The sequence below is a fragment of the Sphaerodactylus townsendi genome, linkage group LG06 (assembly GCF_021028975.2).
Source record: "Sphaerodactylus townsendi isolate TG3544 linkage group LG06, MPM_Stown_v2.3, whole genome shotgun sequence".
Lineage (NCBI taxonomy): Eukaryota > Metazoa > Chordata > Lepidosauria > Squamata > Sphaerodactylidae > Sphaerodactylus > Sphaerodactylus townsendi.
In genome coordinates, this window is record NC_059430.1 from 8126266 (window position 1) to 8139205 (window position 12940).

The window sequence follows — 12940 nt, forward strand, 5'->3', positions numbered from 1 at the left end:
CAGTTGGATACTGTTTCAGGTGGGTAGCCCATTGGCTACCAACCTTATCCTCTTTGATCTGAGATTGCAAATGCCTTAACAGACCAGGTGCTCGGGAGCAGCAGCAGCAGAAGGCCATTGCTTTCACCTCCTGCACGTGAGCTCCCAAAGGCACCTGGTGGGCCACTGCGAGTAGCAGAGTGCTGGACTAGATGGACTCTGGTCTGATCCAGCAGGCTCTTTCTTATGTTCTTAAGGCCATTGCTTTCACATCCTGCATGTGAGCTCCCAAAGGCACCTGGTGGGCCACTGCGAGCAGCAGAGAGCTGGACTAGATGGACTCTGGTCTGATCCAGCTGGCTTGTTCTCATGTTCTCATGTTCTCAAGTCCAGTAGCTCCTTAGATACCAACAAGATTGGGAGGGGGGAGCCAGCTTTCGAAACAAAGCTCCCTTCTTCAGATACAAGAATGAAAATTCCTGAGCCTTTATATCTCACTGTCACCAGATCTGACACACTGGATCTGTTTTAAACAGAAAATCCTTTAATGATGACCGTTCCATGCAACGTATCTACCGTATGTTGCATCTTAGAGTATAGGTTGGATCTGACTCACTTTTGTCTAGGAACGAACAACCAAATTGGCACACTAACTTGGACTTATATGCATATACCAATTGTAATAAATGATTCAAACATCCATTTGTACAAAGTTATTATTTCAATTATTTTTCATATAAATAATAACACAATTATGCTCATACTAACCCTATTCTAATCTCATACTCATGAAAGTCAAAAGTGCAATACATTTATGTAAAGTGCCAGTGTCAATAAAACAATGTCAATATACAATTTTCATCATATCATTTGTCAAGTATGTATCCAAAAGTCCATATGAGACTTCAAAATTATGAATTCCAAGAAATATTTACATTTCCACTTTCTTTTTTTTCTTTCTTTTTTAGAACTAGCCTGCTGGATCAGACCAGAGTCCATCTAGTCCAGCTCTCTGCTACTCGCAGTGGCCCACCAAGTGCCTTTGGGAGCTCACATGCAGGAGGTGAAAGCAATGGCCTTCTGCTGCTGCTAGTCCTGAGCACCTGGTCTGCTAAGGCATTTGCAATCTGAGATCAAGGAGGATCAAGATTGGTAGCCAGAGATCGACTTCTCCTCCATAAATCTGTCCAAACCCTTTTTAAAGCTATCCAGGTTAGTGGCCGTCACCACCTCCTGTGGCAGCATGTGATTCCCAAATGGAACTTCACAAAAGAGCTAGTATATCCCATGCCTTGAGTCCATACATAGATGGTGCATTGAAACTGAGAATCCTGTATAGAATCGCACCACGCGTCTGAATGCATTTTCGGAGGTATCTTCCTCAGTATACCGATTCTCAATAACTTGATTTCATCCTGGGGTTAACGTTTTTATAAAGTGTCATCCTTCCCCTAGAGATCATCACTTTTGTCTAGGGCCATGCTGGGGTTCACGGCACCCACACATCCAACAGCCTTGTGGGACGGGGATTGAAATAACGAAGAAGGTGAGGGTAAGACAGAGTGAAGAATCAAGCTGGATCTAACCCTGTGCATGTTGGGGCCACGGCCCCCAAGTAGAGAGATGACGCCCTTCAGGATTGTCATGGGACTCTGCCAGGTATCCTTTGGAGGTTTTTAAAGAGAGATGGCTGGATGGCCATCTGTCAGGAGTGCTCTGACTGTTGTTGGAAGTGAAGGACTTTACACAGTTACGCTGTTTCCTGCCTCAACCTACAGAGGGGTTTTTACTAGAGAGCTAGTGGCTAGATCAGGACCTAGGGATTTGACACCTGTACTCTATCATGCTGGTTCTATCCCTTTGATGTTAGACTGATACTCTCAGGGACTTCCTTCCTTCCGGCTTCTTCCTCGACCCCTTCTCCATTCTTCTTCCTACCATGCCTAGAGAGAGGATGGACGCTCCGTGCATCCATCTCCATCCAGCTAGATTAGGATAGCATAGTGACTCTATCTACCTACCTTTCTATCCAGAATGGAGTTCACTAATAAATACTCTTTTTATTAGACTAGAAACTACAACTGACTCCGACTCTCTTTTGTGTAAGCTTGCCGAACATTGGGATCCATCACGCGCACGCACGCACACGAGGTAAGGCTTCTGCTGGGTTCTAACCCACCCGTGCCGCTCTCCTAACTACGAATAGGGATAATCTCCAACTACCAGGAGCACTTATCCCAACAATTGTGACTTCCTGCATTGCAGGGGGTTGGACTTGGCGGCCCTTCTGGTCTCTTCCAACTCTATGACTCTATGATCCTGGCATCAGACACATTCCGCTCTGGCAGAGAATGGGTAGCTGCTGGGCGCGGGTTTAGGAAGAGGCTGATGTCAGGGTTACTGACCGCCAAGCACCAGAAAGCAACTTCCCAATCTTAGATGTACGGAGCTGCCAGCCTCCCTTCCAAGGTCTCAAACATGCTGCTCTCTTGGAGACTGACTGGGCACCCTGGGATCACTGCATTTGCCTGGGGTTACGATCATGTTAATTGCTCCGTGTCCCACTTTCTCTTTCCTCCTGCCAGCTTCCTTGCCCTGCAGGTGGAGAAATGTCACACAAACGTGTGACCCAGTTGGTGGTGTAATCAAAATTCCAGCTGCAGGAAGTGTGTGGGGGTGGGGGTGGGGTGGTCAGATTTCTGGATGACAAACAAGGTCAATGTTGGAAGAAAGGGACTTTACGCTGTTTCCTGCCTCATCCTACAGAGGGGTTTTTTTTTACGAGCAAGCTAGTGGCTAGATAGGGACTTAGGAATTTGTCGCCTTTACTCTATCATGCTGACTCTATCCCTTTGATGTAGATGGATACTCTTAGGGACTTCCTCCCTTGCTTCCGCCTTAGGGAACAGCAGTGGCGTAGGAGGTTAAGAGCTCGTGTATCTAATCTGGAGGAACTGGGTTTGATTCCCAGCTCTGCCACCTGAGCTGCGGAGGCTTATCTAGGGAATTCAGATTAGCCTGCACACTCCCACACATGCCAGCTGAGTGACCTTGGGCTAGTCACAGCTTCTCGGAGCTCTCTCAGCCCCACCTACCTCACAGGGTGTTTGTTGTGAGGGGGAAGGGCAAGGAGATTGTCAGCCCTTTTGAGTCTCCTGCAGGAGAGAAAGGGGGGATATAAATCCAAGTTCCTCCTCCTCCTCCTCCTCCTCCTCCTCCTCCTCCTCCTCCTCCTCCTCCTCCTCCTCCTCCTCTTCTTCTTCTTCTTCTTCTTCTTCTTCTTCTTCTTCTTCTTCTTCTTCTTCTTCTTCTTCTTCTTCTTCTTCTTCTTCTTCTTCTTCTTCTTCTTCTTCTTCTTCTTCTTCTTCTTCTTCTTCTTCTTCTTCTTCTTCTTCTTCTTCTTCGGGCAATACATCCCTGCAGAAACCTTAGAGAGAGTATGGTATGGGTCTGGCATTTCATGGCTCTTCATGATCAACATAAGCAGAAGAGCTGGAAAAGCCGATTTAAAGAGCTCTTCCACAAAAAGAAAAACGTAAACAGCAGGCGAGCAGGGGTGACGCCAGGAGTCAGAGCACAGCTCTCTCCCCCCCAGAATGTGATGTGCTCCGGCTGCAGATGACACATCCCCGGGACAAGCGGTGCTGATTAATTTGGGGGCAATCAGCATAATCAAGCCCTGATTGCATGAAGATGGGAAGCAGGTTCCGGGGCTGGAGGATTTAGCAGCCGGTGGAAGAACAGCCTCCCTCGCTGACTCAGGGAAGGCCGAGAGCAAAACTAACAACGGCCGTGCCCGTTTTCTCCCCTGAATCCCCACCCCCAGAAGACGGAGGTTTTTCTCAAAAGTGAGACACCAGGAGGGGCACTAGAGGGCCGGGGGTATTCCACGGCCTTCCTGAACTACACGGGCATGCAGGGCGCAGTCAAGTTGCAGCTGACTTAGGGTGACCTAACAAGGGGCTTTCAAGGCAAGTGAGAAGAAGATGGTTGACCGTTGTCTTCCTCTGTAGAGTCATCCTTGGTGGCCTCCCATCCAAGTACTGACCCTGCTTAGCTTCCAACTCATGGGGTCCCCAGCAAGAGGCTGTCAAGACAAGTGCTTTGATGATGTGTTCCTGCATTGCAGGGGGTTGGACTTGATGGCCCTTGGGGGTCTCTTCCAACTTGCCAAGCAAACAAATCATGCTCACCCCTTTCTGTCAGGAGAGTACCAGAACAGGGGCACGTAGCCAAATATCTTGAACTATTAACTGAACCCCAACAGAGATGGATTATCACAAGGGCCAGATGCAATACTTTCCCATCGGCCGTTACAAAGGGTCGCTACCTATCTATCCCTCTCCAGGATCAGGTCTGTCCACACTGTAAAAACCAAGTGGAGACTCTTGCTCACATTATTCTTGACTGTCCGAGATATGTGGGCATTAGGAATTTCTCTCCTGGGCAGGTCTTAGACAAATCTGAAAGAGACTCTGACAACTCTGTTGTGGAGCTTTTGTTAAATGACACAGAGGCTCTTGGAAAAAGTAGCAAAGTTTCTTTTCAAGTGACAGAATTTTCTAAGTAACGTCCAATGCTAGATACAGTTTGTCTGTGTTTTGAATGTACTTTTGATTTGTACTTTAGAAATGTCTGTAACGCTCTGGAGCCTATTTTAATATGCCTGATAAAGGTTGTTGTGTTGTCTCTTCCCACTCTAGGATTCTACGAGAAGAACTGTCTTCCTCTGTAGAGTCATCCCTGGTGGCCTCCCATCCAAGTACTGACCCTGCTTAGCTTCCAACTCATGGGGTCCCCAGCAAGAGGCTTTCAAGTCAAGCGCTTTGATGATGTGTTCCTGCATTGCAGGGGGTTGGACTTGATGGCCCTTGGGGGTATCTTCCCACTCTAGGATTCTACGAGAAGCACTGTCTTCCTCTGCAGAGCCGTCCTTGGTGGTCTCCCATCCAAGTGCCAAGTCTGCTTAGCTTCCAAGATCTGACAGGAGCAGACTATACCAGGGGTAGGGAACCTGTGGCTCTCCAGATGTTCAGGAACTACAATTCCCATCAGCCTCTGTCAGCATGGCCAATTGGCCATGCTGGTAGGGGCTGATGGGAATTGTAGTTCTTGAACATCTGGAGAGCCGCAGGTTCCCTACCCCTGGGCTATACCATCCCACCTTCCCTCCCCTGAGCCACATAACGGAACATATACGAAAGAGGGGCTGGAGAGGTTGCCCTACAAGAAAAGGTTGAATGAACTGGGAACCTCAGTGACGGAGAAGAGATTCGTGGGAGATGGCCGCACATCGTACGGCTCCCAGTGCTGTGAAGGGCTCCCCCGCTCCTGTTGGGATAAGTGCTCCTGGTAGTTGGAGATTATCCCTATTCGTAGTTAGCAGAGCGGCACGGGGGGCTAAAACGCAGCGGAAGCCTGACCTCGTGTGCGTGCGTGCGCGTGATGGATCCCAATGTGCGGCAAGCTTACACAAAAGAAAGTCGGAGTCAGTTGTAGTTTCTAATCTAATAAAAAGAGTATTTATTAGCGAACTCCATTCTGGATAGAAAGGTAGGTAGATAGAGTCACTCTGCTATCCTAATCTAGCTGGATGGAGACGGATGCACGGAGCATCCATCCTCTCTCTAGGCATGGTAGGAAGAAGTGGTGAGAAGGAAGAAGTGGTGAGATGTGCCTGGTGGGCCCATGGCAGACTCTTGGCCGGGCTGCTCCTGAAGGCGCCTGTCACTGGCCCTCTGGGTGCCCCTTGGCATGACCAGGCCCCGTCAAGCTGCCTGGGACCACCGCCGCCCTCCTCCGCCAGCTAAGGGAGCAGCAGTGGCGTAGTGGCTAAGAGCAGTGGCGTAGGAGGTTAAGAGCTCATGTATCTAATCTGGAGGAACCGGGTTTGATTCCCAGCTCAGCCACCTGAGCTGTGGAGGCTTATCTGGGGAATTCAGATTAGCCTGTACACTCCCACACACGCCAGCTGGGTGACCTTGGGCTAGTCACAGCTTCTCAGAGCTCTCTCAGCCCCACCCACCTCACAGGGTGTTTGTTGTGAAGGGAGAAGGGCAAGGAGATTGTCAGCCCCTTTGAGTCTCCTGCAGGAGAGAAAGGGGGGGGGGTAAAAATCCAAACTCTTTCTCCTCCTCCTCCTCCTCCTCCTCCTCTTCTTCCTCTTCTTCCTCTTCTTCTTCTTCTTCCTCTTCCTCCTCCTCTTCCTCCTCCTCCTCCTCCTCTTCCTCCTCCTCCTCCTCTTCTTCTTCTTCTTCTTCTTCTTCTTCTTCTTCTTCTTCTTCTTCTTCAGTCAGTGGGGTGTGGGGGGGGCAGGGGCGGGACGCCCTGAGCAGGTGTTGCCCCGGGCGCCAATGTCCCTGGTACACCTCCACAGAACTCCATCGGTTACCCGTTCCCTTCTCTTCTGCACAGTCCCCATAGAGATTTGCCTTGTCAGATTAGAGCTCTCCAAGGTGCTGATTCCTCTCTTGAGAGCTCTCCAAGGTGCTGATTCCTCTCTTGCCACTTTCCCAGCCGGCCGTCTGCTAGGGGAGCGCACGGAAACTGCCGATCGGCCAGCTGTGATGGAAGGAGACCGTGGGTCGCTGAGGACCTCACTGCCCACCTTGCTTCGCTCCCTAGCTGCAAACAATGGTCACCAGTCGTCACCTGACAAACGAGCAGCTGCTTCCCTTCTCCCCAGGCAAAAGCTGCCAGGTCCGCTTACTACGCAAGGAAAGAAGACACTCGCCTGCCCTTCTGTCATCCGCAGCACGTCTTTATTTCTAATATGACAAAAGAACTTGCCGGCTGCGCCTGACGTCTCTGAGAACCACGGTGGCTTCCTATTTCATTTACTGTGGCTTCTGTGTGCCATTTCTTAAAAGAAGCTGACCTCCTAGGTATGTACCACGCAAAATGTGGGACAGGAGCCTTCGTCTGGAAAGCTAACCCATCAGGGATAAGGCCGAGTATAGCCTGACAGGGAGCTTTTCACGGTGGAAGATGTTCCTGGCCATGCCTGGACAAACCTACAACTGATGACCTGCATTCTGAAGTTGTGTAGTCTCAAGGGACACCTGGAACCCAAGCGGATTGAACTTATGAACCGGCTTTGCCTCTTAAGGAGTTCCAGGTCACCTTGAAAACCCACTAAACGAACCCTTCTCTGCAGCTGAGCGATATTCAAGTTCAGTAGAACCTCCTCCTCCTCCTCCTCCTCCTCCTCCTTCTTCAATTGTGTGTTCTTGCATTTCAGCGAGTTGGAGTTGATGGCCCCTTGGAGTCTCTTCCAACTCTATGATTCTATGAAATCCTCAAGATCTCATTTCCCATGGGTGGACTGTGCCCCACCTCTGGACTAAGCACCTGCCCACAAGCCTGCCTTAAGATGTGGAGCGGGAGAATTCGGGGGTTTCTTTTTTCCTTTTGCAGGCAGAAACATTCAAGGTTGATTTAACCCCAAAACACCTGTAATCCTTCCTAAGGAGGCGGAAGACACAGCAACAGCAAACATAATGAGCGATTATGCTGGGCACAATAAATCTTTGGGTATACACAGGATTATGCATATCGACACGCATGTAGAAGCGTTTGCCCCACTCCTGCCTGCTCTGATTTCTCTCTCTCGAGAGAGAGACAGCAATTCTACTGTCTCCCCTCTTATGCTTTGCGTGACTGTCTGAAGTTTCTTTGTACAATATTACAGGCTAATCTTAAACTATTGTCTTTAGAGGCATTGAAGCAGTAATTCCCAAACTGTGGGGGGCCGGGAAGCTGGCGAAGTGGGAGAAACAAAGACCTCTACAGTCCTAAAGCGCCCAAACAGAACGAGAGGTTGCCTCTGCATCTCTGCATGATTCACTGTTCTAAATCTCATTCCTTCCGATTTTAGCTGTTGCCGCGGGTGGGAAAAATGGTCATTTCTGCCATCTTTTCCCACTGGAGATTCAAGTACTCCCAGTATTGAGACACAGTGGAATTACCTGCCCTCAGATGTCCGTCGTACCCCTGTATGAGCCACCATTGGGCTTTCAAGTAGGAAATGTGTTTAGCACAGTGACTCAGACAGAAACACAGGGCTGGATTCCTCTAAGGGTGAACAGAATTACATGCCCATGTCCCTGCTTTCCTTCACATGAAGAAGAAGAGGAGGAGGAGGAGGAGGAGGAGGAGAAGAAAGAGGAGGAGAAGTAGTTTGGATTTATACCTCACCTCTCTCCTTCTCTTTTGAGGTGGCCAAGAAGAAGAAGAAGAAGAAGAAGGGCTTGCTTCTGAGTAAACCCTCTTAGGGTCATGATTCACCCATTGGAAGAGTTGCACGGTTGCTCCAAAGCAAAGCCACCGACTACCACCAAGCTTACTCCAGAGTAACACATGCCTCGGAGCCAACCGTTTTTTCTAAACTAAAACCTCAGTATTCAGGTTAAATTGCCGTGTTGGCACTTTGCAATAAATAAGTGGGTTTTGGGTTGCAATTTGGGCACTCGGTCTCGAAAAGGTTCGCCACCACTGAGCTAGGCTGTTAACCGTACGGCGTTTTAAAGTAAATTGATTCACCGGGTTGCCGTGAGTCAAAAGCGACTCGGCGGCACTTAACACACACACACAGCCCGACACTTTAACCACAACATTACGCTTGTTCCCGCACCTCTAAGTAATTCTCCTCTGCGGGGAAGCGGCAGATCTCAAATTTGAATTTACGGAAGAATAAAAACTCCAGCGACCCCTTCTCAGCCACCTGACACAACAGCGGCCTCGAAAACGGTGATTCCGAAGAAAGAAGTTCGCACTCTTTGAAAAGGGCCGGGGGAGAAGACAAAAATAAGTGTGTCCTATCTGACCGGTTTGGGGAAAAATACAAAAAATCCAATTCTGAAGGAGGCCAGATAAGGGGAAGGCTGTGGACGTGTCATCAGCTTAGCAAACACTAAATAATGAACAAGGCAGAGACTGCCGGGCCCGATAAAGCACTCCATTAGCCCGGCTGCTTTTAAATGAGTGATAATTGTGGCAGACGTGCGGAAGAAAGGTTATTGAATTTTTATCTGCACGGGGGTTGGGGGGGGGGACAGACGGGGAGGCTTCGACAGGCTGGCTGTAAAGTCGCCAATCCCAGTCAGGATGGCGTTCGACTGCTTCAAAAACAGTCTTAATCCCAAATCTTGATACAGCCGGAGAAGCGTGAATGACTTAAATGGTGTCATCCTCGCTGTGAAGGGGATATTGGAATTTAGGACGCCGCCACAAGAACCTGAGAATATCAGAAGAGCCCTGCGGGATTAGACCTGTCTAGTCCAGCATCCTGTCTCAGATACGGACCTGTTCCTCTAGAGCAGGGGTCTGCAACCTGCGGCTCTCCAGAGGTTCATGGACTACAAATCCAATCAGCCCCTGCCAGCATGGCCAATAAACCGAATTAAGAAGAAGAAGAAGAGTTTGGATTTATATCCCCCCTTTCTCTCCTGCAGGAGTCTCAAAGGGGCTGACAATCTCCTTGCCCTTCCCCCCACTCACAACAAACACACTGTGAGGTAGGTGGGGCTGAGAGAGCCCCGAGAAGCTGTGACTAGCCCAAGGTCAACCAGCTGGCGTGTGTGGGAGTGTACAGGCAGATCTGAATTCCCCAGATAAGCCTTCGCAGCTCAGGCGGCAGAGCTGGGAATCAAACCCGGTTCCTCCAGATTAGACACACGAGCTCTTAACCTCCTACGCCACTGCTGCTCCTTAACACCAATTAACAACAACAACAACAACAACAACAGTAATAATAAGAATAATGAACATCTGGAGAGCCGTAGGCTGCAGACCCCTGCTCTAGAGGGCCAACAACAGGGCATACTTTTTACTTCATTCCAAATTTATACCCCACCCTACCCTGGTAGACTGGGCTCAGGGTGGCAAACGACACCATCACGGCATAATTCACAATAAAACAATCGAACGTCAATATGTTTCAGTTTAAAAACCTACATTGTTTGAGTATCAACAGCATGGCGACATCAAACGTTGTAGGTGTCTCTGTAAGTTTTTTCTTCTTCTTTTCATTTAGTATTAGTATTATGGGGACTAGATTGGGACTTTTTCTTCATCTTTCTATGTATGTGTTATTCAGACGTTTAAAATAAATAAAAATTACAGACAACTCTTTTCCATGGAGTCCAATAGCAAAAACAAGTTACAAAAAGTACAAGAAAAACAGCAAATGGAAACAGGATATGAAGCCAAGGTTGTCAGGCCGGAATCATAAGAACATAAGAACAAGCCTGATGGATCAGACCAGAGTCCATCTAGTCCAGCTCTCTGCTACTTGCAGTGGCCCACCAGGTGCCTTTGGGAGCTCACATGCAGGAGGTGAAAGCAAGGGCCTTCTGCTGCTGCTGCTCTTGAGCACCTGGTCTGCTAAGGCATTTGCAATCTCAGATCAAAGAGGATCAAGATTGGTAGCCATAAATCGATTTCTCCTCCATCAATCTGTCTGAGCCCCTTGTAAAGCTATCCAGGTTCGTGGCCATCACCACTTCCTGTGGCAGCATATTCCAAACACCGATCACACGTTGCGTGAAGAAGTGTTTCCTTTTATTAGTCCTAATTCTTCCCCCCGGCATTTTCAATGAATGCTCCCTGGTTCTCCCTGCTCCCTGGTTCTAGTATTGTGAGAAAGATCCACTGGCTGTTATGGGTTTTCCAGCTGTGTGGCGTGGCCTGAGGGTTTTTGTTCCTACCGTTTCCCTGCATCTATGGCTGGCATCGTCAGAGGTAAGATGTGTTGGCTGTCACAGAGAGAAACACCTCTTACCGCAACGTGCCTCTGAAGATGCCAGCCACAGATGTTAGGAGCAAAAACGACCAGATCACAGCCACACAGCCCGGAAAACCAAGAGTCGCCTTTTTGATGATTCTGACTGATCTGCCCTCCAAAGATTCTTTCTCTGCCCCTCCATGTTATCCTCTAGCAACCTCCCTCATCCATCCCTCCTGCCTCCTCCGGCCCACATGTCAAGGGCTGTAACACTAGAGCACTTGTGATTCTAACCAGGGGTCTGCAACCTGTGGCTCTCCAGATGTTCAAGGACTACAATTCCCATCAGCCCCTGCCAGGGTCTGATGAGAATTGTAGTCCGTGAACATCTGGAGAGCCACAGGTTGCAGATCCCTAAGCAGATGCTGACCATCAGCACTGGTCAAAGGGTCACAGAGACTGACCCAGTAAGATTATCCTTCTGTCCGTTTCTCTTGAGGCTACTCCAGGGGTCTTCAAACTGTGGCCCTACAGATGTTCATGGACTACAATTCCCATCAGCCCCTGCCAGCATGGCCAAGTGGTAGGGCTCATGGGAATTGTAGTCTATGAACATCTGGAGGGCCATAGTTTGAAGACCCCTGGGCTACTCCAATCCAATCCAATCCAATCCAATCCAATCCAATCCAATCCAATCCAAAAACCTTTAGGCATAAACCAGAAGTACCATACATTCAGAGTACAAGAACAGGATCACTGTTATATATCATGTAGAACATGGATTAAAAATGTAGCAACTGCTTCAGAAATTTCTACGTGAGGGCTGTTCAAAGACGTTTTTAGTTTGTCTGAGAGAAACATAAATTCAAGAGGTAGTAAAGCTCCCAGATCGGTTCTAATATCATTATACCTCGAACAGTAAAGCAGGATCTGAGGGACTGAGTCCATAGCGTTGGGACAGCACCGACAGCAACGCTCACTTTGTGGGATGTTAAGGAAACGACCTTGAAGATAGACAGAGGGGAATGAGTTGCACCTTGCTTTTGTCATGACCCATCTGCACTTATAATTAACAAGCTGTTCTAAAAATACAGCAGGGCCAGATTTCGGGTGGGGGGGGGCGATCCCAAAATATAGAGGGGAACAGGAGCTTTGTGCAGCACTCAGGAGAGATTGGTATTCCTGGTCGTACAGTCTGATCTTTAGATGACGGTACTCACTCTGTGCCGTTGGGAGGTTGGAGAAGGCGGCCTTCATGCGGCTGGACAGCCACTCCAGGCTTTCATGCATGTTGGCCAAGGCCTTCAGATCACTGACATCACGAAGGATCTCTTGCTGAGGGATCAGTTTGTCTCCCAGGTTCCCAATGAGGACTTCGGATTCCTTGCCGAAGGCAGTCCTAGGACACGGAGAATGAGAACGACAATCATACATCCTAGGGCAGAGCCGAGAAAAGGACCTCTTCGGTTACTTTTTGTACAGGGCAGGAGGCCACGTGGCTTGATCTGAACCCCCACTGGTTCCACGCCAGTTCATCTCAGTCTACGTTGGTCCCACCCTCATTTCCTCAAAAATCAGATTTGTCTGGGGGGACTTTTAAGCATAACCGATGCTCAATTTTTCTCTCTTTCTCACAATACTAGAACCGGGGGGCATCCCTTGAAAATGCTGGGGGGAAGAATTAGGACTAATCAAAGGAAACACTTCTTCACGCAACGTGGAATCGGTGTTTAGAATATGCTGCCACAGGAGGTGGTGATGGTCGCTAATCTGGATAGCTTTAAAAGGGACTTGGACAGATTTATGGAGGAGAAGTCAATCTACGGCTACCAATCTCGATCCTCCTTGATCTCAGACTGCAAATGCCTTAGCAGACCAGGTGCTCAGGAGCAGCAGCAGCAGCAGAAGGCCATTGCTTTCACATCCTGCATGTGAGCTCCCAAAGGCACCTGGTGGGCCACTGCGAGTAGCAGAGTGCTGGACTAGATGGACTCTGGTCTGATCCAGAAGGCTAGTAAAAAAAAATAATTTTTTCCCCTCTAGCACTAAATCAGTTTCAACAGATTGGCTCCAGACAACATGGCAAGGGGGAGAATTCCTTAACATAATTTTCCTAATGGGTTCCGGTAAGTTATGGTAACAGGCCTCTCATTTATCACCAGGGATTTCTCAAACAGCTCAGTAGCTCATGAAGAGGTTTTTCCAGCTGTCCCTGGAGGTGGCAGCGGGGGTGGGGTG

General features: G+C 48.9%; 1 protein-coding gene across 1 annotated transcript in view; it reads right to left on the reverse strand.

Moving 5' to 3' along the window:
* LOC125435287 (exocyst complex component 4-like) overlaps window positions 1-12940 on the reverse strand; it is a 101027-nt gene that overhangs the window by 46135 nt on the left and 41952 nt on the right. Inside the window, exon 5 of the mRNA XM_048501475.1 lies at window positions 11923-12101. Within this exon, the coding sequence (XP_048357432.1) occupies window positions 11923-12101 (179 nt within the window). The remainder of the gene's footprint in view (window positions 1-11922; window positions 12102-12940) is intronic.